Source organism: Uloborus diversus, chromosome 8, assembly GCF_026930045.1.
Source record: "Uloborus diversus isolate 005 chromosome 8, Udiv.v.3.1, whole genome shotgun sequence".
Taxonomy (NCBI): Eukaryota; Metazoa; Arthropoda; class Arachnida; order Araneae; family Uloboridae; genus Uloborus; species Uloborus diversus.
In genome coordinates this window covers 66676985-66702996 of record NC_072738.1, presented here as the reverse complement: position 1 = coordinate 66702996, position 26012 = coordinate 66676985, and the positions used below count along the sequence as shown (strand labels likewise).

Here is a 26012-nt window from a genome sequence, read left to right as displayed (position 1 = left end):
GGCTGATTATAACTTTTAAGGACACTGGGCATGAATGCTTTTAGTGCCCCCCCCCCCCCCCTCCGTTTGTACAATATCCAGTGAATACATTGGATTCACTGATTCTTCCTTCACTTATCTTCTTTCTGAAGTCATTATCTGTTGGTCCATGAAAATTGCTATACTGGTAATGTTTTAATATGTTTTTCCCCAAAACAAATCTAAATCAAATTTCCTCTACAAGACCTATAAAAACGTTTTCTGTGTCCCCCCCCCCCCCCACACACAAGAAAAATTTGTTGTTTACTGCTTGAAATAGTTTTGGCATTCTTTCTATACCTTCTTACTGTCTTTATTCTCATATCATAAGAACTCTATTTAAAAAAATAATATTTGCAAACGCAAACCAAGAAGCAAATTTCCAAAAATTGTTGGTATAAAATGTGCTATGAATGAAATTGTATCTAAAAACAGAAATCAAGTAATGATTATAAATCTCTTCCGTAAGTCCATTGGGAAAATGTAAATCTTTAAATGATTTGCTTAGATTTTTATTACAGCCCCTGATTTCCTTTCTTGTCAAGTGGTGCTTTTTTTTTTATCCTAGCACGACAAGGTACGTAAAATCGGGACACTGTATTGAAGTAATAAAATATTTTTATTTTCAATTATGTTTGCATCTTGCTATGGAGAGATATGAAATTACTCCAATTTTTAAAAAACTTAGGAGGACACATATTTCATGCACCCCAAGCTTTGGTGCCCTGGGTCCTTTTCAAAAAGCGCCCTTTTAATTAAATCATAGTACCATTTTAACTTAAAGCTCCCTACCTATTTTTTGGTCTGGGATGAAAGAAGTGTGGTGGGAGGAAAAAAGTGACACTATGTGACGAGTGAGGAGGAAGACTTTTTATTTTTAAGAAGCAGTGAAACTAAATTCCTGGCATTACTCAATTAATTAGTGATTATTAAATCTTATGATGGCAAAAAAAAAAAAAAATTCTATCAAATTTGATCGATTGTTTCATTTGCTGATCACACATAAGATAAGGTAATATTTTTTCTTTACCTTACGCCAAAGTCCCTTATTGTTACTGCTCAGGTGGATTCACAGCAATTTAACAACAGTAAAAACATTTTTTTTAGTTTATATTTCCTGTTTTAAATGTGCCATTTCGACTAGCACATTTCATAAAAAGCAAGCAAGTAGTTTCTGTAAGGACAGAAAAACTCTCCCCCCTCCATTTCTGCTTTCAAATTTCATCTGAATTTTCAAAAATCCCAATTTCTAAACTAAAAATCAAATACTCAGAAAATTAATAAAGGCTTAAAACCACAACTAAATCTATTGAATATAAATGAAGAACACATTACCTTTCCAAAAATTGAGAATTTGCTACACTGCTTCAATTAACTTCAATCAGTGCCAAAAGGGGGGGGGGGGTGCAACTCCTTTGTTTGGGTAAAAAATACAGCGCCGAGAGTTTCAGATTTTTTTTCATCCATTGCAGAAAAGAATACTGTTATTAAAGCACTTATTTTCGCAAGCCCTTCCGTTGCCGCGAAAATTTAAGCTTCGCGAAATACTTCATTATTCAACTTTCGGTTCAGTTCAGATAAAATTGACGAAATTCTCAGTTCGCAAAATCACCGATATCATCATTTTCGCGAAAATAAGTGATATTACAGTATTTAACTTTTGAAATAAAAATTGTAAAAAAGTCATCTCTGATTTTTTTTTTCTTTTTAATAAAATCATTTTACACTTTTAATGCACTTTACTTTGATGTAATTTATCTCTAACTTCAACTTGCATCAATATTAAGTCTCTACAGGAAATTTCGTTTTTGTCTTTGTTAACTTCTTTTTCTGTTTCTAGAAACAAAAAACGAAAATTTGAATCTCTGAAATCGTCTCGATTTTTCACACAGTGCTAAAAATATTTTTAATCTCATCTTGGCCAAAGGTGGCAAACCCACTCAAGGACGATAGAGTACGTCCCCCTCCTCCCTCCACCAAATATGATCAAAAACTCTTGAAAAAGTAACCCTCTAAAAACTTAAAATGGTTAAGGGATTTGAATTCCGTTTTTGCTTTCTTAATTGTTCAAAACATGCCTATGATATAACCAAGAAAATGTTGTACGTGAAAAACTTTTTAATAAAGTGTTGGAAGTAAATTCGATGATTTGTTCTGATTCTTATACATGCCGTAACAACACCAAGGAAACGGCATTTACCAATTGGATGCAAAACAGTTCGGGATATTGCTGAGACTGCCTATCAAAAATTAATTCATTTGTATGCATCGGGAATGCAGCTTCATGTTAATTTTGCATTGTGCTAATTAAGTATCCAGTATTTTTTAGAAAAGTCCTATATACAAATCCGATTTTACTGAGGTCGTGTTTTTTTTTTTAATTTTCAAGGACCTCAATTCAGGGGCTTTCAGAAATTCAGCAAAATCTCAGTTTCTCCCATTTTTTAATAACTTATGCAACAAAATAATTACTCAACTTTGTAAATTAAACTGCTATAAACAAAAAAACATTAGCCTGTATAAAATTAAGGATTTGGAAATGATACAAATAAATTTCACATCAGAAAACTTTATGACTTGTTCTACAAGAGAAATGAAGTTTTGAAATTGCCACACACACACCTAACCTCCCACAATTTGAAATGAATTATTCACGTATCTTAAACCCAAGGAATATCTGCTTCCCCGCTCACATTACCCAAAGGAAAATGAAACAGAACACGTTTGCTGCAAATTGCACAGTACATTTGAAATCGCTTTGTACGAGATCGGTTTATGTTAGTTAATCAATGAGACAAATCAAAAAAAAAAAAAAAAAAACGTGGCAAGACCACAAGAATAATCAAATCACTTTTGTAAAAGGAGCGTTAGTCAATGTTTGGCGTAGGCTGACTTTCGCCCTTTCAACAAAAGCCGATTCAATTGTTGGATTTAAATAAAAATCAAGTTTTATCTCAACGAGATTTGAGAAATAGACTACAGCGTCCATATAATGTTAAGACAATTTCATGAATAAATTTTTGCCCCTTTTTGTCAAGTGACAAACACGTGCAGTACAAAGTACATTTACCATCTCATCAGTTAAAGAAAACACGAATGATGAAAACGCAATTTTTATTTCCAAAAACAAGGAAGCAACAATAGCGAAACATTCGATAACAAATGGAATTCAATCTGGTTCATTATCACGTTCCGAACATTCCCAATGAATGCTAGGAAGGAAAAAGCTCCTTCCAGCGATCGAAGGTCGACGTCGACTGTTCACCCTTGCAGCCTTGATTCGCTCCCACAACGATAACAGGCGGTCACTTATTTTTAGACGTTTATTTTGAACGTAAACGCATTCTGCAACATGAGGATGGGTGAGCAAACGGTGATAAGTGAAATGATCCGTGAGCCACATTAAATCGCAAAAGAAATTTACAATTTCGGAAAAGGAATAAAGAATTCGGTAATGATGTAATTTGGACTAAGTTCGAATCCATTGCTTTCTATAAACCAGGAGTTAAGGCAGGCCAGTCATTTCAAAATTTTCCGGGGGAGGAGGGGGGGGGGCAAAATTGAATTCAATGCATTTTAGATTAAGATCATCAAAATACATGCATAAATGCAAAATGCCATAATGTTTTCAAAATCCACGATCCCCCCATGAAAACATCCATTGGTTTGAAAACATCCCCCTCCCTGATTGTCCTATGACGGGCCTGAGATAAGGAGAAGTCAGGTGTACTTTGTGAAGTGCTTTTTCAGGTTCCAAAAGGGGGTTTCAATAATTGGTGTCACTTGTTTTCAACATTTCCTCCCCTTCCCTTTTGTCACAAAATTTCACGCATCACCCTAAGTTATTTTTCTTAAACATATTCTAATAAAAATGCGTGATTTCACTTACTGTGAACCCCTCTCTCCTTTTTGTCACACACAACACTGTCAATTTCAGTCACAATCCCCCTCCCTCTCCTCTTAAAGCGTAACATTGTAGACAGACCTCAAGATGAACATTTGACTTTCAGAGCTAAAGTGGTTTTGAAAGTCAGAATATTAAGGCCGAATTCCGGAAAGCTAACTGGTTACAGAGTCCCCTCCCCCCCCCCCACCACACCTTTTTTTTTAAACTAAATTAATTAAATTGCTTTTACTATGAAATAAACGTTTAAGTTGAAAGATTTAACGAATTTTTCGAGACGAAATCTTGAGGGGGGGGGGGAGGAATTTGCAGTTTCAAAAAAGTGATATTTTTTCTTTTTTGTTTCCTCTTATAATTATAAACATTTCAAAAATATATTCCCAAAATTTCAAGTCGTTTCGAGAAAAATTCTCGAAGTTATCAAGTACTCCGTCTCCGCTCCTTCAAACGGTTGTTCCGACAGGTGCTTCTAAAACTTTAAACGCGTTTTTCTCAAAACCACTTTTTTAAAGTCGGTGTTCACTCGTATTTTAAAACTAATTGACCGATCCATTTTAAATTTTGTACACACATTCTGCATATAAAAAAACCTGCACCCTGCGTTGAGTTTGAGGGTTTTTTTTTTTTTTTTAAATGCATTTTTAACTAACAAATTAGCGGAATTTTTCGTGAAAAATAGCGCTTTTAACTTCAATTGCCGCCAAAAATTTGAAAGTCAAACAAAAAAAGATCTGAGAACTTAAGGGGGAGGATTAATTAATACCTTGACTAAATTCAAATGAAATTTGGTTTCAGATAAATGTCAGCTGAGATACAGTAAGCACCGCAAATCATCTTTCTCCAAAGGTGCTCTGGAAAAACTGTCACTGGTTTGTTGTGTGGATATTTTTTGATCAAAAATTTATAGAATATTCTCAAAACCATACATAATAATGAACAAAAGATTTTAATAAATTTAATCAATGCATTTTCTTTTAAAAAAAAATCGAAAAAAAGAATTTTTTGACGCTGAAAACCCTACACCCCGGCCTGCCTCCCTTAAAAAGGTTTACCTTAAAGTAGGAACACGAAAAATGCAAATAAATAAGGTGGGGGAGGAGAGAAGAGGAGAGAGAAAACATTCTTTTTTACCACGTTACTAAATAATGTAAATTTACATCTCTCCGGGATTTTAAACGTTGATTAAATTTGATATTAGTGTCATTTTATTAGTGGAATAAAAGACAGCGATTGTTAAGAATTTGGATACATTTGAAAGGAATAACAAACAAGACATCGAATACGAACTAAAACGTGACAATACATGAGATGAAATAATCAAAAAGTAAAGCTTAAAATTCGAATTTCACACATACACACACATTTTCCGTCTTCCATTCTATTCACATCTACAACGAGCTGATGTGTGCATCACATGACTTCATTTTACCCCAATTTAATGATAATAGTGCCTTGGAGTAAGCAAAGAACTTTAAATATTTTTACCCCAAGTTTATTGGAACTGAAGCAAAAAAAAATATATATTAATTTGAATATTTGGCATCTTGAATTCAAATTATGTTTTTCGCAATCACGAGCGTGTGGGTGTATGTATGCGCGTGTGTGTTTGTGTAGGCGCATGTGTGTGGGTGCGTGTGTGGGTGAGTGTATGTATGCATGTGAGTGAGTGTTGTGAATGCAGTGCTGTGCGTGTACGCGCGAGTGCGTGTAGGCGTTCGTGTGTGTGTGTGTGTAGGCGTTCGTATTGTTGTGTGTGTGTAGGCGTTCGTATGGTTGTGTGTATGTAGGCATGTGCGTTTGTGTATGTGTGCAGGCATGAGTGTGTGTACGTGTAGGTGTGTGTATGTATGCGTGTGTGTGTAGGATATGGACGCAACCTGGACACGGTTTTCGCAAGAGGAGCAGCATCGTTAGGAGCCGCTCGACGGTGATGCTGCAGAGGGTGCTGGTGGGAAAATAAAATCAGCGTAACGCCAAAAACAGTCAAATGAGAACAATAAGCAATCGTGATTTCTCAAAAAAAAAAAACCGTTTCATACAGATTAATTTTCCCCAATATTGAATATTTTAATGTGATTCAATGGTTAGCTCTCTAAATATCACCAATAGTGGTCAAAATGAAAAAAGATTTTTAAAAATAAAAAATTTGTCGCCAAGTTGGCGAAAAAGTTTTGCGACCAAAAGCTTGGCGATTTTTTGCCACGTGTTTTTCGAATTATAACACCACTTGAGTTTGCATTGAAATTAATGATTTCCCCCCAAAAAGGTGTTAAAGAGACACGGGAGGTGCACAACTAGATCCCACTAGGAATCTACGCACCAAATTTCAATTTTCTAGAACATACCGTTTTTGAGTTATGCGAGATGCTTACGCACATACATACGTACATCACGAGAAAACTCGTTGTAATGAATTCGGGGATCGTCAAAATGGATATTTCGGGTGTCTATATGTTCTTAGGTATATATCCACGTGTGGTCGGGTTGAAAAAACTCAATATTCAATTGGGGGCGAGCAAAATGGAAATTAAGGCCAATATTTGGGTGAAAATGTTTTCGCGAATACAATACTTCCTTTATTTTGTAAAATGTAACAAAGAGGATAAACATCTTTAAAACTTTCTAGCCGTTCCTGCTACACCTACATAGACAAAATTGTGTGTATGTGTTTGCATAACAGCGTTCATTATTTTGGATGCATGTGTATTGGTCGGATCGTCGGCACTCAAAACGATTATTGTCTGGATTCGAATACTATTAAGAGACACGATTCGACCTTGAAGGTACAGTGAGACGACATTGAGGTACGGCAGACGCTTTCCAACGTCATGTTAGCAAAACAGAAATGAAGAATCATCGGAAATGCCCCCCCCCCCCCCCCCGTTCAGATTTCTCCCTCTCGCATTCAATGTTAAGCACATCTCAGCAGTTTCTTCCTCCTACACAGATTCTTGGCGCAAGACTTCCTCTACCTCCTTCCCCAATTTCGGTTAATTAGAACACTATTATTTTATAATTAACTAGCCCTAAAAAAAATTACCTCAATCGAGATGAAAAACAGCTTTTTTCCCCACTTGGTATAATTTCTGAGCAAGCAAAAAAAAAGGGGGAGGATCAGGGGCGGACTGGGTCCTCCAAGAGGGTGCCAGCCTTGACTCCCAAAGAGCGCAAAAAAAAAAAAAAAAAAAAAAAAACGAAGACGCAAATTAAGTAAAATAAAATAACAATAAATAAATAAATAAAAAGTTTAAGAGCCGAAAAAAAAAAGGCGCACTCGAGGACGCAAATAAAGTGAAATAAAGTTAAATAACAAAGAAGTTCAAGGGTGCCAAAAAAAAAATGCAGGCGCTGGTTCGAGGGTAAAAAAATAATAAAGCAGAAAACAAACTCTAAATAAAAATAAAGTGAAAAAAAAAAGGTTCAAGGGTGCGGGGGGAGGAGGGAAACAGAAGGCTCACAGGTTTGCGAGGGCATAAAAAAAAAAGGAAGGAGCTCAGGTTTGAAAACGCGGGAGCAAAAGAATCAAGGGCACTCAGGTTCCAGGGCGCAAAAAAAAAAAAAAAAAATAACACGAAAGAAAAAGAAAAACACAGTCGCGCTGTTTGAAACGCAAAAAAGGGGGGGGGGGGAAACCAAGGCACACAGTGGGCGCACAGGCCCGTGAGCCGATAAGCCGGCGGTCTAGTCCGCCCCTGGGGGCATTTAGTAGAATTCAACGGATCCAAGTCCTGAAGGGGGAGAGAGAATATTTTTTTTTTCACGAAAAGGTTAAACGTGACGACACTGACAAAAAGAAAAAAAAATTAAACCAAAATATCTTGAACATGATGAACTCTTTCAGAAACTTATTGTAAAAAAAATCTTCTGCTTAAGGGCGGTCACATTCCCCGAATTTGAACAAGGTTAATTACCTAGCTGTAACAAGACTCTCAATTCGAAAAGTATCCGAAATTATTTCTTCTTGCTCCGGAGGGGAAACTAAGAACGCTGTCTGTGAGCAAGTTTTGCGTTCAATTGACAGATTAAAAAATTTTGAGATACTTGACCCTTTTATTTTTATAACTCGTTAGCAGTTTCAAAACTCCCGTGGAAAAACATATTCGTCGATTTTAAGCTATACATAAATAAGTAGAAATTAAATGTGCAACAAGCTTTTGTAAAACATAAGCATAAGAATTGTGTCTATACAGTTTGTAGTACGTTCTAACAGGGTTCGTGCTTTTTTTATTAATCGAATTTTTTTAATTTAAAATGGATTTTTTTTTAAATCTTCAAAAATTTCTAGTTACTTACTTTAATTTAACATACAATTGATGAAACCATTTAGCTTACTTTTAAAACTAAGATAAGTTCTGTAACTATTCAATACATTTTTAAGATTTATAATTACGTTATGTTACTTAGATAAGAAGCAGGGTTTGTAATTTTTTTTAATTAAAAAAGTCGATTTTTTTTTATTTAGATCGGATTTTTTTTTAAATTTAAATCAATTTTTTTCAATTTTCAAAAGTTTGTAGATATTAACTACTTTTACATTCATAATATACTTCATACAATAGATGAAAAAGCAACTTTTTAGCGAGTTTCATTTCATGGTAGTAGCTATTTTAAAATAATAGATATAAGTAGAACAGCTTTAATACAAATGATTCAAATTAAGTGCAACCAGGGCGTCGACAGGATTTATGAGCCCCTATGCAACTTTTTTCAGGGCCCCTAACGTTTTATTTGAATCTCCATTTTTTTCGCTCTGCTTTAACATAAATATCCTAAGTATTGTCCTTGGGGCTATGTCTAATAAAAAGGTTTTTTTTTTTTTTTGTACTGAAAGTTTTTTTCCTCAATTAAAATTGCTTTGCTGTGTTTCCTCTTAATCCAAACACAGTAATGTCATTAAAAAGAGATTCTTGTACACAGGGCCGGATTTCGACTTAATGGGGCTCTAATCTATTTTAAGTATGGGGGACCCTTTTTGTAGCTCGGACAACGTTATATTAGTAGCAAAACAGGATATTTTTTAAGTTTTTTCCCCAACTGTGTTTCTTTTCCTCTAGCACATATAGCGATATAGCCATGAGTGTTTAAAAAAATGTTTTGTTATAATGTCTATCTTTTTCCTTTTTTTTTTTTTCACCTTGGACGAAGAGGGTTTTCAGGAGAGTTACACAGGAACCTCCTTTGAGTTGATGGTAGAATACTTCAAACTTGAGGGGGTCCGGGAGTTTCTCCCCCGTAAATGTTTTTAAAAAATGCATTTAAAAAAATTCTTTATTTGGTCTTATAAGAGATAATTCCAACTACAAAAACATCAGCAAAGATAGGAGAACAACAAATAGAAATTTTTTAAACTTATGCACTCTTTTGCAAATTAAAGCATACAAAAGAAAAATTGCCCTTGGTTCAACAAGTCGTTGATATTTATCGACAGAGAGGAAGAGCGAGAGAGAAGAAACGATATGACGCACAGTCTATCACTTGCTCACATCGACTTTCGGTTATACATATTTTATTTTTCGACCCAATAGTTTTGATTATCCCTTCTACCCTCCGACAAACACAGGGGTAGAAGTGACCGACTTGTCACATATGGGACATTTTCCACAAAAAATATAGGACAAATATAGGACACATTATATGAATAATTATGCTATGAAAAAAGAAATAACATATCATATATTATTTAGTTATTCTTATCAATGTTTTTGTTTCAAAAGAAGAAAAAAAACTCAAACAAAATTATAACTTACATCTCAAATGACTTTCCTGTAGTTGAAAGAATAATTTTTGAAAAAGTGTACTTTATAGACTAAATAACTGAACAAAATTTGAACAAAGCCGATTTTTATTTTTCTTCCTCCTATTATTTGAGTTTATATCTAAACTGAACCTTTTACCACTTCTATTAAGAACAAACAGAGCTTGAGGAGGATCCTCCTGACGTTTTTCAGAGTTTTCTTTACGCTTGAATGTTTTAGCATGCTGCCTCAAATGGTTGCAAAATGACAAACAGTTGCAAAAATGGCAAAAAGTGGTAAAATCATCTTTTCCTTTAGTGCACATGCACCAAAAGTACAATTAATGTCCTCCTGGTTCAACCACTCCACACGAAATTGTGTTAAGCGATGCGATTTCGCATTAATAATTCCACTTAATACAACAAACTACTTTTTAACTTCATAAGGTACTAACATTCGATGATCCCAAAATTTTACAAAAAGAAAAGATTGCAAAGAGAATATTAGAAAATTCCAATTAGAAAATGCACTGAACACAAAAATATACCAACGATTTGATTTGAATGGTAACACACATCGGGGTATATAGCTATTCTCAGCGGAGAAGATTTTACCTCTAATAATCCACAACCTTTTTCCATATTTTATTTCCAGGACAATACACATGAAAGATGTACATTATATAGGAACAAAAGAACACTCATGGCTACAGATGGGAATCGAACCTGCGCCTCTCTGCTTACAAAGCAAGTTGGCGAAACCACACGGCCACCGAGGCCCCTATGCCAACAAAAACGATAACCCCCATGATGGAAAACAAAACAAACGGCTGTTGCCCCCCAAACCCAAAATTCTAAAAACAACTTCAGACTTAGTTCTCGAAACTCCACCAACTATAGAGTGATGTCACATTGCTGTAGCCAATGAGAGAAGATGCCTGTTGCAGGATTTAGTCAATTGCGTTTTTTAATTTGAAATTCGTTTGGGCACGTACTTTCAGCGAAAAATCCGATGTCAGAAAGTTTATTTACTGTTCTTTTTAAAAGATATATATAGGGTAAAAAAAGGGAATATAGAAAATATAAGACATTTTTGAAAAATATAGGAAATATAGAACAATTTTGATGCTTTTTTAGAAAATATAGGAAATATACGATATATAGGACTACTTCGACCCCTGCAAACACAGCCCTGAATCAATTGAAAAATTATCTAGATTAAACAATGCATAAAATTCTTTAAAAGAAATAGTGGAAATATTTAAAAAATAGGTATTGATGAGAGAGCAACACCCTAACCATTCAGAAAGTTCATCTAAAGCAATAGTTTGTTTAGCAATTCAACACTGATTCTAATTAATACAGTGACACAGGGGAGCCCATTCCGCCCAAGAGAAAGGGCACCCCTCCCCAAAAAATATTTGATGGTCCTGACCCCCCTAGATGGGCACCCTTGGTGACCTAACAGTGCCCCTTTCAGACATTTGATGAGAAGTGCTTCGTCCAAAATGTTTCCCCAAATCAGGCAACCGTTTTTACTCTTGAAACAACGCCAGAATTAGTTTCATTTTGTATCACTGAACTTAAAACTCAAAGAAATACATATTTTAAAATATTTCATCAAACTGAGTCATTTGCCAATGTTTTAAGTTTTGAACGCTAAAAATGCAAGCGCTTTCTTTTTTTTTTACCCTTTGTCCATTTCATTAAAGTTCTGGTAATCTTTCAGAAATAAGCGGGTTTTTTTAAAGCCTTGCAGTTTAAGCAAAAAAAAATCCTATTTATTTTTGGTTGTAAGAGTCGATAGAAGGCTCTAAAGATAAGGACAAAAAAAAAAGCTTGAATTCTGAAATTTTGAATTCAAATTATGTTTTTCGCAATCACGAGTTGCGACAGGGCCCCACTCATTGGGGGCTATTGTTTCTACAAACAGCTCCTGTCCCCCCCCCCCCAAGTCTACCCCTCCTCCTGGGCAGTTGTGTGTGTGTATGTGTAGGCGCGCGTGAGTGCATGCGCAGGCTTGTGTGTGTGCGTAGATCTGTGTGTATGCACGTAGGCGAGTGTGTATGTGTGTAAAGGTTTGTGTGTGTGTACATGAGCGCGCGTGTGTGTAGGACATGGATGCCATCAACCAGGAGAAACGGGTTCCAGGAGGCAGTGCTCAGAGCCGCGCCTGCAGAGTTCGGTGGTGCTGGTGTCCATGGTCCAAGCTGAAAAAGGAACCAAACGCCAAAGACGGTGAAATAAAAGCAATAAGCAATCGTGATTGCTCAAAAAAATCTCATTTCGAACTTGCAGGATTGAAAACTTGTAATCTCTAGGAGAAAGAGTTTCTTCAAAATAAAAAACTTTTAAAAAAAAGAAAGAAAAAAAGTGGTGGGAAGGATTTTTTCTTAGGCCCGCTACGCGGGCCCCCCAATCTCTCACGGCCCCTGTCCAATGCATAGGCTTGCCCCCCCTTCTGGACGGCCCTGAGTGCAACATCCTCCCCCCTCCCAACTACAACCACAAATCCTTCAGCTATAATCCTAGGTAACAATGGTACTACTATTTCCTAGAATTATAACTTTCATCCTTTTTAGAAGAACAATTTCTTAAAATTTGGCAGTTTTCTATGTTTATTAATGTAGAGTCAACACAAGTTCTAAAATGGATTCAAATGTTCAATTAGGATGAAGAAGGCAAAAAATCTTGAAAATAAAGCAATCTGAATTAACGAATCCATTCAGTTTACTCTTAAAATTAGGATAAGTTCTCTAAATATTCAATAAATATTTAAGATTTATATATATGTTAGAATATTTTTGTAAGATATGATTTTTTTTCATGTTTTGCTTAAAGATAAGGTTTTCATCCTCATGTACGTTTTTAGTCTTAAAATAATATGTTGAACAATTACTTTTCTTAACCTTATTAGTCATGGTGTATAAGAGAAGCTGCAAATTTTTATTTGTTTTGAACTTATTTTGGGGTAAAAGCAATATTGCAAGAGTATGGAAATCTGTTACACACAGAGAAAGAGAGATCTATACAGTTTGGCCAGTTGAAGTGAAGATTACATACTGCAGTATACTTAAATTTGGAGCAACACATTTTAAAAATGCAAAATCCATTTATAAAAATTAATGAACTAATTTTAATCAATGATTGTGTTTAAAAAAATCACTTAATTCAAATTAATTCATTTAAATCAATGATTTTTTTTAATCACTTGATTTAAACCATGAAACCATGATTTAAATCAAGCTAATTTAAATCAACAAACCCTGGAAGAAAGTAAAAAAGTGCATCACTAAAAATCATACATTAAACAACATATTAATAGGCACAACACAAAATAAAATAGAGTCTTAATATCCAGATTAAGCAACAAGTCAAGGTTTTCAGGACACAAAAAACACTTCTCAACTTCATAACATAAATTCACAAGAACCGGTTTAACCTTGTTTAGATTAGAAATATAGTCGAGAGAGGTAGGGGTACGTTAGTCCGCGTTTTTACTTATTTTTCATCTCATCAAAAAATTTAATGTGCAGCTCAATTTTAAGCAATAAATTTCACTAAATGCTTCTCAATACCACATATTTTTTTTGGAAATGTTGAATTGATAAACTATTTTTAGATTAATTGTTTTTAAAGTGGATCAATGTGCCCCACCAATGGGGTACGTTGGACCGCAACTCCAACAACATTTGTTATAATTTTAGTGATAAATACTACCAAATGTTGTAACTACCTTATTCTCTTTTGTGTGTACAGTGAAAAACATAAAGTTTAAAGATCAATATAACACATTTAAATTGATTTTAATTAATAAATCATTTTTAATTAATACAGCGAAACCTGTGTAAGTTGACCACTTGAGGTGCAGTACTTTGGTGGGCAACTTATAAAGGTTTTTTTTTTTGTTTTTTTTTTTTTTTTTTTTTGTCATTTCTTGCATTTTTTGACTGATTGACACTTACTCTTTCTGTTCAACTCACTTTCATTGTTCAGCATTACTTTGAAACAATAATTTAAAATGTTATTCAAATATTTTTAGAGATTATTTTCCCAGAATGAGGTATAATGGTGAATATAGGTGTCATGTAAATTTAAAATTTCAGTAAATTGATCAAAAAAAGCTTATTGTTCATGAAAAGTTACTCATTTGATATTAATAGTTCCTAAAAACTCATAGCTTCTCAAAAATTAAATTTTTCTCATATACATTTATAACCCCATGATGATCTACTTTTCAACAAAATAACTCTTTATTGAAGTTGGCGCACTTATTAGTTTTGGAAATTCCATATGTGTCCCAGCTAATTTTCTCTGGATTTCTCCCTTTTGAATTAATTTTAATATTTCATATTTTTTATCAATCTAACTTCAACTAACTTTCTTTTTGAAGCCATTTTATGTACATCTATAACACAAAGAGCAACAAGCTGGACTCTCATAGTTCAAAAAAGCAGTTGAAAATGAAAATGTCCTATCTTTTAATCCCTTGCACCAGAAATACTGCAATGCAAGTAACTTTACTCTTTAGCACAATTCCATTGTTGCCACAAAATACTGCAACTGGAAAAAAATACTTTGTACTTTTCTATTGACACATGTTTTCATTGAACAGAGAGTACAAAAGGCAATCTCAAATAGATCAACAAAAGAAAAACAAGTTTGGGGAATAAAAGGGTTCTTAGTAGTTTTCCCATGTGGTTAAACTCAAAAGGAGGTTTTGTTTTGCTACTGTTTCATTTAGTTAGTGAAATGCTGGTCTGGTATCAAAAATATTCTTGGAAAGATATAAAAAAAGTAATAAAATAAAATAATTTGTTAAATAAAATTTAAAAAAATAAACCAAGTGGTCAACTTACAAAGGGTTTTATACAATACTCTATACTACACTTGACAGGTGGTCAAGATAGACGTGGTCAAGTTACAGAGGTTTTCCTTCATTATATAAGATAGGACTAATTCCGTTCCTGACAAAAGTGGTCAACATAGACAGGTGGTCAATGTTTACAGGTTTAACTGTAACAGCAATAAGCATTCACCATTAGTATACAATTATTTTTTTAAAAATCAAAAGACAATTCAATTATTGAATATTCATTAAACAATTAATACAGATTAAAGTCAACTAAAGATATGTTAAATGATATCTGGGAACAAAAAAGTGCTACTTCCAGAGCTTTGGAAGCAGCATTTTTATTGGACTGGGTCTTGGAAGATAAGTCATATGTTACTTTACGTAAAGTTACATCAATATTTGCTAGGGGAGCAAAGCATTTTCTCTTTATTGCATTGCATAAAACAACTCCAAAAAGAAAAGAATTCTGTTATACTAATACCATATACAGTAAAACCTGTAAAGTTGACCACCTGTCTATGTTGACCGCTTTTGTCAGGAACGGAATTTATCCTATCTTATATAATGAGGGAAAACCTCTGCAACTTGACCCCCTCTCTATCTTGACCACCTGTCTATCTTGACCACTGATGTACACCAAATTTGGTTTGGAGTATTGTAAAAAACCCTTTGTAAGTTGACCACTTGGTTTATTTTTTAAAACTTAATGTAGCAAATTATTTTCTTTTATATTATTATTTATTTTATAGTTTTCCAAGAATATTTTCGATGCCAGACCAGCATTTTACCAACTAAATAAAACAGCAGCATAACTAAACCTCTTTGTGAGTTTAACAACAAATGGAAAACACTACTAAGAACACTTTTATTCTCCAAACTTGTTTTTCTTTTCTTCTATTTGAGATTGTCTTTTGTACTCTGCGCAATGAAAACATGTGTCAGTAGAAAAGTACAAAGTATTTTTTTCCAGTTGCAATATTTTGTGGCAACACTGGAATTGTGCTAAAGAGTAAAGTTACTTGCATTACAGTATTTCTGGTGCAAGGGATTAAGAGATAGGACATTTTCAACTGCCTTTTCGAACTATGAAAGTCCATCTTGTTGTTCTTTGTGTTATAGTTTTACATAAAATGTCTTCAAAAAGAAGGTTTGTTGAACTTGAGATTGATAAAAAGTATGAAATATTAAAATTAATTGAAATGGGAGAAATCCAAAGAAAATTAGCTGACACATATGGAAATTCTAAAACTAGTGTCTAATAAATGCGCCAAACTTCAATAAGGAATTATTTTGTTGAACAATAGATCATCATGGTTAAAAATGTATATGAGAAAAAAAATAAAGCGAAAAATTTGTTATTTTTGAATAGCTATGAATTTTTAGGAACTATTACTATCAAACAAGTAGCTTTTTATAAACAATAAGATAGAAGAATTTTTTTTTTTTTTTTTGATCAATTTACTGAAATTTTAAAATTGCATGACACATTATACGTCATTCTGGGAAAATTATCTCTAAAAATATTTGAATAACATTTTACATTTTTGTTTCAAAGTAATGTTAAACAATGAAAGTGAGTTGAACAGAAAGAGTAAGTATCAATTAGTCAAAAAATGAAAACATGGTGCGAGAAATGACAAAAAAAAAAACATTATCCCCTTTATAAATTGACCACCAAAGTACTGAACCGCAAGTGGTCAACTTACACAGGTTTCACTGTATTTCAAAGAAAAAGTACAATAAAATTGGCAGCTTTAAGTTAACATATCTTTGTGCTCTAAAGTCAAATACAAAAAATGAAATTAGATATTCTTAAGAAAGGTACCTATAACTTTTTGTTAGTTTTTTAAATTATTTGTTTTATTTCGTTTCTATGTAGAATTGTTGTTTAGCAAAAAATTTTGTTTAATACAAGAACTTTATTATAGCATCAATTGCATATTTTATTCTTAGAAAAAAATTGTCCGTAAAAATTTAGAAGTACGAGTATATTTGAAAATATAAATAGTAAAAAAGTGCAGAGATGCGAAATAAATCTTGTGTTGAAAGTAATCTTACATAATTAAAAACTGAGCGTATGTATCTATGTACCTATGTATGTTTGTCCGAGTTACTTCTCCTGAGCGCCGGTGACTTGGCCACTGAACCAGGTATCGATAGATTTGTAATTTTCCCGTCTTTATGTTTGGCTATTTAACATAATCCTCCGATAATAATCATCGGAGATATCAATTAAAAACTATTAATTATAATACTTAGATTTCAACATAAAATCCCTAATTTTCGAAGACTTTCCTCTATTTAGCAGACCTATGTAGATCAATTCAAACGTAAAAAAAATTTAAATTAAATATCTTTTTTAAAAAAACAAAGACGCACAAGCAGGAGTGTGGAAGAACAAGCAGGCTGAAATGCGCTCACTCTGTACCAGGATCGACCCCCCCCCCCCTCCCGACTTACAAAAAAAAGGAAGTTGCACAAGCATGAAAAAAAGGCATACAGGTTCGAGGGTACATTGGAGTTAGGGCGCTAACTTTGGCTCAGGATCTCCTCCCCCCTATCTTTGAATTACCTATCACATCCTGGGTGCCATGAATTTAAAGGTAATTATTATAACTTTTAACTGTGGACTCCTTCAGTAAACTTTTACTGATTGCTTTACACACTTTGAACCAGGGTTGGCATGTTTTTGCCGGGAGCGGAAAAAACCATGGAAAAAACCACGGTTTTTACCGCCCGGCAAAAATAGGTTTTTGCCAGTTTTGCCAAAGTGGCAAAAATAGATTTTGTGTTAACAACTTATGGACAGTTTTTATCCCCTTTTATATAAAAGTAAAAGCATGAAAAGATTTTGATAAAATTTTAATTTAATTATTTTTATAGTTAAAAAAAATTAAGGTTTAACTTACTTTTAAAGTTATGGAGCATTTTTACTTTTCAATTTTTAAACATTAACGTAAAATTTCAGTTTGTAACATCTAAGACAAATAATTAACTTGCAATAAAAAGGTAATTAGCTTATTTATTATAGCATTTTTTACAGAATACTAAATATCTATATAAAGTATACTTAATCAAGATGTAACTATAAAATAAAAGAAATAAAACTAATTAAAAAGCAAAATACACATTTCTTTAGATTGAAATATCACTTAAATCATCATTAGATACCATCTTCATAATCACTTTCTTCCTCATACCAAAGAATTTGTGAGTTATCACACCAAACAACATATTGGCATTGAACCCACAGGGGTAACTTCTTACTGATAATTGATAAAAGGCTTTGCCATTTTCGGTAGAGTGAGCTAGTATTACTAAAAAGTAGAGTGAATGCACATGCACATATTGATCAGCTTTTTCTTTCTTCTTTTTAAATTCTTCTCTTGGCTATCCATTTTCCCAGTAAGTGAGAAAAAATGCATTATATCTTTAATGAGGAAAAGTTAATATTTTTCTATATTCCGTTATTAATTAAATAGCTTAAAAATTTTAGTGGGATCAAAAAAAGTGATTAATTAAATATATGTATATAATATATATATATAATTAGAATTCAATTTTTTTATTAATTTACTAAGCTTAAGTAAACATTCTTTGTTTTAGCATTGAAGGAATTGGCTCATTCTGGAAAAATAGTTTTAGCAAACATTAAAAATCTTAAGTTTTGCAATCCCAACATTTGATTTTTATTTATTTTTCACCTTATAAATTAGAAGTAACATGGAGAGACATAACTAAAATATTAAAGTGCATTATTTATATTATATTGTCAGTATTTCTTGATTAACAATATAATGCTACTTTATTTGCAATTAGGTTTTTGCCATTTTTTCCATTTTTGCCGGTTTTTTCCATTTTTGCCATGGATTTTTCCACTGTCCCGGCAAAAATACCTTTTTGCCGGCAAAAAACCCAACCCTGCTTTGAACGTAAGAGACAAAAAAAAAAACGGGCCACATGTCCGAAGGTGGTAGAACGCACAGCAGGGTTGGCCGAATTGGACCCAATGGGTTTTTTTTGAAAAAACCCATTTTTTAGCCCACTTTTGGGTTTTTTTAAATTTTCTGAGAAGTTTTTAAAAAAAATGATTAATTTAAATACTTTTACAATTTAAACTTATTTTTTATTTGTTCTTTACCACAGATAATGGACATAAAAAATGAATTTTGAACTTTAATAGTATTTCTTAACTTTTGACGATATTTAAAAAATACTTCAAATATTTTAAATAAATATATTTAACTTTTCTTTAACTGGTCAATAAATAACTCAAATTATCTTGACTAAGTCCTGTCACGTCTGATTTTCTCAATATTTGTAGATTGTATAGAGGATATTACTCTAGCTAAAAGGCTTTCATGTGAATTATTTCTTGCAAACCAACACGTCACAAATCTCAAATAAACAAGGTATATTTTTTAGAAATTAACAGGTTTCTCAAACGGTCAGACAGAAAACAGAATAGGATGTACGGTATTTTCATTATCTTACGAAAAAGTTTAATATTTCTTACTCTGTACACAGAAATAGAAAAACAGGCAACATAATGTTCAAAGAAATGTCTTGATAAGCTGGAATTCAGTAAAAAGGGATTTAAACTACACTGCTCAAAAAAATTAGGGGAGCACATGGTTTTAACAAAATTGAGAAAAATATTATTCCGGAAACTAATTTTCAATAACGCTTCCATGTTTAGAGAATAAAACGTAAACTTCGGAAGCAAAACAACGTTTCTGTCGTCGAAAAGCAGAAAAAGGATACAAGTGCAGAAATCGCGATAAAAAGATGCCCATTTTTTCAATGTCTGAATGGTAAAATTCAACCGTTCATTTTTTTTTTTATTGGAAAATGCCACCACACCGTAATTTACTGGATTCCATGACTTGACTTTTTATCAGGGGACTGGAATCAGGGCAAACACAAATAACTGTAGCAGACGATGTTGGAAAGGCATATTTTCATGTTCGCTTCACTGTTGTAGAGGAGTAAAGTTCCCAGTCAAATGTTTTCTGCTTTTTTGCTGTATAACATCTTAATACACGTGTATACTCCTTTTTATGCCTTTGCAAGGCTACCATTGCAAGTTTACCTCATAACGGTTTCTTCACTTTTGTGTGATTGCTCCTCTAATTGTTTTGAGCAGTGTACTTGAGGTTCTACAGCAGTTTTGTATAACAAAATGAAATACAATAAAGTAAAATGCAAAAAAAATGTAGTAATTAAAAACGAACAATAGATTTTATCACTCGAGAAGTAACTTTGCCTTAACTGCTAGTAATCATAAAAAGTAAAAATTCTGAAACCTCACCATTCTTGGGTTTTGTCGTCTTTTATAATTTTCTTCAGAAAACCCTGAATTTTAACTAGTTTTCCAACTTTTTTTACCCCAAGACAATTTTTGCGCTTTGTCCATATACTTACGCTACTATATGCTACAAGTACCCCACATTTTCCCTGGAAAAAGACAAAAAAAACCACATTTCTTCTAAAAAACCCAGCTTTAGTTGGGGGGTTTTTTGGGTTTTATTTAAAAAAACCCAAAAAACTCTGGGTCCATGGGCTTTTTAAAAAAAATCCGGGTTTTTGACAACCTTGATGAACAGTCCAGAGGACGTTCACTTTTGCTCAGGATCTAAAATATCCCCCTCCCCTCCCGCCTTACCTATAACATCCCGAGTGCTATGATCTTATGTTATTGAAAACTGATCGTATGTATCTGTCTAAGTTATTCCTCCCGAACGCCAGTGAACTGACCATCGAATCTGGTTTCGACAGATCCTTAATTTTCCCCGCCTTTATGTTTGGCTATTTAACATAATCCCCCCCCCCCCCCTCTGTAGATTTCAACATAAAATCCTTATTTTTCGAAGGCTTTCCTCCATTTAAATTATTATTCAGTGCTTCAACTTAACTTTCCGTAACAATACTTTTATTAAAATTTATAGCGTGAAGAAAATCATTGAGAAGACAGATCTGTTGCCATTTTTTTTCTCGAATAAGAACAAATAAAATTCTGGCTTTTGTTTTGAGGCTTTTCCTGTAATTGGGGGATTTAAAATATTTCCGTTTTGCTTATTTTTTTGCAATCTGCTGCAAAATTTTACTTTTTTTTTTTTTTTTTTTTCCAAGCTTGATCGTTGAACATGCCTCTCTTGACCCAACTTTTATTTTTGAGGAAGAATGCAAAGCAGGGTGAGGCAGCTAGTTAAGTATAATTTTCGTTAAATAATTATAAAACATATCTTTGCTTTTTTTTGCCCTACATTTTTATTGTTATTATTTCGAAAGATGTGTAACATGAAATGAATGTTTCATATACAAACACAGAGAATATTGTTATAATTATTGAGATTTAAGAGTAAAACAATTTTTGCATTATGTGAGGTAGGTTGGTCTAAAGCCCTGGATCATAGCTTAAGTAGTGACAGGTTCGCCATCTTGGGGCTGAATGCCGCTTTCTTTGTATGACTGGTTATAATGAAGTAGTGTGTTTTGCTTCTTGATTGTGGTGTTTCTTGATTATGGATTAACAGAGTTAAGAGACCACAATCAAGAGGCAAAACATGCTACTTCACCATAGCATGCATAAGAAGAAAGTATTGTTTGGCCCGTGTTCTTGGCTTGAATAGGTGATGCCCCTATTTCTGACAAAAAGTGAAAAAAGTTATCAATTATTATGAACTAATAGAACTTAATTTAAGAAAAAAAGCTCCATTTTTTTCCGCAATCTTGATGAAAACCATTGAAAAAAATAAAGTTATATAGTTTTCTGAAAATTACTCACCAGGGAACTACAGGGCTTAGGTAATACCTAATGAAAATGGTAGCACCCGAAAGAGTATATTGAGACTTTTTTTGACCCATAAATTGTGTGCTCTCCTCCCCTGGTTTTCGAGATACATGGTCCTAAAATTCGTCGAAATTTTAATGAAAAGCGACTAATTTAAAGACTTGGCAAGAAATAGAAAACACCACGTGTATTCATCCAGTGCATTTTGCAAGGCATCTCACTCCCATACTCCGTAATCTGGAAAGTGAGTGAAAGATGTTTGTCATTAATCTTTTACTTGTGTATGTTAAATTCAAGAATCACCATCAAGTCTATAAAGTAGAAGGCTTTATCATTTCATTCGGGATATACGTTTCAGAATTTTAAGTATTTTAAGCGTGTTTTACTCAACATATTTAAGTGTTAATTCTTACTAATAAGTGTTTCTTAATAATCAAAGAGAATTAAAAAGAATCAGTACAAAAAAGCAGGCTAACTTGAGCTCATATAGAAAAAAATTGGATAATCTTTGAATGTTGAAATAAAATGGTCTATGCATTATTTTATTAGTTCTTACTTTTTTAAAAAAGTTGTTATCAATGCATCAAGTTTTATTTTCTGACCACTGTTAGAAAATATTGAATTTTTCATTTAAAATTTAAAAAATAAATAAATAAATTCAAAAGAAAATGCATAGAAAATATCAAAAATATGAACTTCAAAATTATGGGTATTACAGGGGTCTGGCCAGAGGATATTTGGGTCCGTTAACGGACCCTTCACAAAAATAAGATCAAACAAAACGGACCTTTCACAAAATCCCGATCAAACAAAACGGACCTTTCACAAAATCCCGATCAAACAAAACGGACCCTTCACAAAATTCTGATAAACACGATCGGATCTGTCACAAATTGTTTATTGAAAGAGCAAATCTGAAAGCAAAATAACGCATATTTCTGTGTATAAACCGATAATTTTTGGAACCTTTTTTAAAGTCAAAATAGAGGGATCAGCTTATACAAAATCGGCTAATTTTGAAAAAAAAAAAGAAAAGAAAAGAAAAAATCGGCACTCTTGCGATGCTCCGATGCTCCTGCAAGCGATAAATAATTGCTACTGCCAAATAAATATAATGGTTGTTTGTTTTAGCTAATTAACAGCGGTGTTGTTGTAAACTTTTCTGAAAAGGCATTGGTAAGCACTTTTCTCCGCTCATAATTTAATAAACAATTATATATCTGCAAAATGAACTTAGAACTGCAAAGGGATAGTAAGGGTGAGGAAAAAATATGATCGCTTCAGATAGGGTTACCAACTTCAAAACTATCACCACTAAGCGTCTGGCGTTGAACCTTTAATAATGAGATTAGAAAATATTCTCATCATTTTGTCGGCTTGTCAATATTTGCGTTTTTACGGTGCGGTGCGATGTTCACTTGTTATTTTGGGAGAAAATTATATGGGTTTTGATTTTTCGATGCTAACAAGGATGATTAATTTTAAGCAAACTCTTTTAATTACCGTTTTTTTTCTTTAGATGTCTCCATTTTGAAAAATGCAATCTTTTAACATCCGATATGAGAATCATATTTTGTTCTTTTTTCAAGCTAACTTCGCTTTATTTGGATTCAAATAAATGAAAAGTCTCTTTTTTATTTCTGTTAGAACTCTCATTTCAAGTTTTTAAAGCAAAATTCCATTTTCTGTTATGAGTCAAAAATTAAAATGCTGAATAGATGGTTTATTTTATTTTATTATTATTTTTTTGGGGGGTCAACTGTGTTCACAGATATTAATGATATGTTATCATAGGACTCTAAAATGCAATTTTAAAATAATTTTATCGAAAATATTTCTTTTACAAGCCGTTTTTATACTTTTGATGCCTTCACTTTGAGAATTGCGATCTCTTTGCATCGGCTATGGGAATCCGATTTTTCGAAATTTTGATGATTATTACGCTTTGTTAAGAGGTAAACAATTGAAATATCTTCTTATTTTTGTTAAAATCACGGAATTTATAAGTTAGAAACGAAATTTCGTGCTTTTTAAGAGTGTCTTGGGTCAAAAGGTTGAATGCTGAACCCTATTCTGAATTTTGTTTTATTTATTTATATTTTTGTTACAATTATTTTAAATACTGTACAGAAATATATCTAGTATAATTTAACATAATGCAGAATGGTAGATAAATATTGATACTTGAAAGTGCGATGCCCCCCCCCCCCCCCCACCAAATATCAGAAAAAAAAATCCAGAATGATTTTCTCGTCATAGAAGAAGAAAACACTCAACTTTAAGTTTAATTGATGCAGTTTGTGCCATCTCTAAATTCTAAAATTTCGTTTTAACAAAAAATTTTTTTTTTGCGAAATTTTTTGATTTTTCACAAAATTAATTCATTTTTCACAAAATTATTGGTTTTTTCACAAAAAACGGACCCTGTGAAAAATCCTGGACAGACCCCTGTATTAGAAATTACATCATATATAAAGGGAAATAGTTATTTTTATCCTTAAAAAATACTTGACTTCGTTGACATTCGTTACAACAATCCTTGTCGTTCGAAGAAAATTGGTCACTGCAGCTTAAAGTAACATGCTGCATCCGTTGCTAGGAAGTCTCTTCCCAGGAAGCTACGACTGCGTAAACACTGAAGATGACCGAAGCAGACGTGTTCGAAATGTTTGAGGAAACAACACACAGACCACCACCTGGAATTTCACAACATTATTGACACCGGCCGTGAAAGCCTTAATTCTTGCATTGAAACTCTCTTAATTTAGTGATTTTACTTAAAATTTCAGCAGACTTTACGACCTCATATTTCGATAAGGGGTCACAAGGGCAGGTAATTTACTGTCCTTAATCATATCTTTCAATGCTGTATCAAATGCTACCAATTTGGTTTTTTTTTTTTTTTTCCAAATTTCCTTGGGTTTCCTGGTCAGGACTACTGAAATAATACTTTCTGGAATAAAATTTGTTCAATAGAACTGTACCATGTGATTTCACTATAGGATTTGTAGGATCAAAGGTGCTATTTGTTGGTTATAACGTAAAATAAAAAATATTAATAGTACTAAAATAATTGAGGCCGGTCCAACGTTCCCCACGGTCCAACATACCCTATCTCCCCTACTGAGAATGGAGTATTAATCTCAGAAAGAAAATTCGAGCAGTGAGATAAATCTTCTGGAGACATACTTATTTCAAGTAAACGGATTTATTCTGTCCTTTTTGGGTTTAAAATTTCAACTTTCAAGCTTAACTAAACTAATCATCAATATGGCGATGCAGTCACCTCTAAATACGTCCTTACTGTAAACATCGCAGTAAAATTATGCAATTTTCCGTTTTTCTTAAACAATGAAAAAAAAACAAAGTCGTACTTACCACTTTTGACAACTTTCACAGCTTCTTCCGCTGACATCCATTTGGGCTGTTTATTTCCTAGAGGTTGAGAAGGTTCCCTCAATCCCTCAGAGAAAGTCCGTACGTTATTGGATACAGTGTGACGATTGCGAAGAAACTTAAGCACTTGACGAGAGGGCATATAGTAACGAGAAGCCATATTGCAATCAGCAAAATGTTTTTTTTAAAAATGAACTGGGCTTTAATCACACCTACAAATATCAGCAAACAAAATCGGTACAGACCGTGGCCGATAACGTGTTGCCGAAAAGAGGGAATTAAAAAACGAAACAAAAAAAAATCAGGAATTAGGAGTTTAATAACCCAGAGTGGCTCAACTCATGACTCGGTGAAACCACCAATCACGTGGTATAGGGATTGAAAGACTTTACTCAGATAAAGTAAAATTATTTTTTAAAAGCAGGTATATAACAATAATGATGATGATGAAAGAAAATCAAATGGTATTTCTCTTTCATGAATTCGCAACTCCAGCGCTCGAATACGCTACCTTGCGGTGATTTATAAAATTAAAGAAAAAGGTAAAACATTGCGTTCCACGTGTGTCTTTTGTTAAACATAGGCAGTTTGTTATGAGTATTTATTAACGCATTCGATGTGTCTTAGATTGCTTTCCGAAAGCAGGAATTGTTTCGTCCCGTGATGGTATTCTCGAGCTTCTCAAAATAATGTTATTTTTCATTATTTCCCTCTAAAAAGTGAGATGATTGTCGTAAATGGCGAAAGCGTAAACACAAGAAAACTCTGGATCAACAAACTTCTCCTTAGCATAAAGTTCTCGTCTATTCGATGCATTTTTTTTTTTTTTTTTGAAAGAGGATACCGTTATGCCAGGTAAATTTGTTTTTTATTGTTTTGTGTGAATTTGTAAGAATATATGGGTTTCTTTTTAATCTTAAGCTCGAAAGAAAGTTTTGATAACATTAGCAAAAGAATTAGGGCTTTCATCTCCGCCTAGTTTAAAAATAATTAATTCAACTAACCTAATTAATGCAGCATTTAGTCAGGGTTGATCCTAAGCAGGTGTGCAGAGTGTGCACCGCACAAGGGCGGCCAAAGCAAGGGGCGGCCGCAGGCCACATCATATAGTTCTTTAAATCAAGCAAAATTCCTCAAGAATTTCTCAAAAGATAACTTATAATAAGTCAAATAAATGTGCTGTTGACTAATGATGTTCAATTATCAAAGTAAGTGCCGATTTCCCGACAGTATAGCCTAGTTTAAGAAAAAAAAAATAATAATAATTTGAATTTTGACATCTTGAATTCAAATTATGTTTTTCGCAATCACG

General features: G+C 33.2%; 1 protein-coding gene across 1 annotated transcript in view; it reads right to left on the bottom strand.

Annotated features, from left to right (window-relative positions):
- Positions 1–24962, bottom strand: part of LOC129228723 (4-hydroxybutyrate coenzyme A transferase-like) — a 33831-nt gene extending 8869 nt beyond the window's left edge. Inside the window, exon 1 of the mRNA XM_054863408.1 lies at positions 24683–24962. Within this exon, the coding sequence (XP_054719383.1) occupies positions 24683–24860 (178 nt within the window). The 5' untranslated portion in view covers positions 24861–24962. The remainder of the gene's footprint in view (positions 1–24682) is intronic.
- Positions 24963–26012: the final 1050 nt, after the last annotated feature.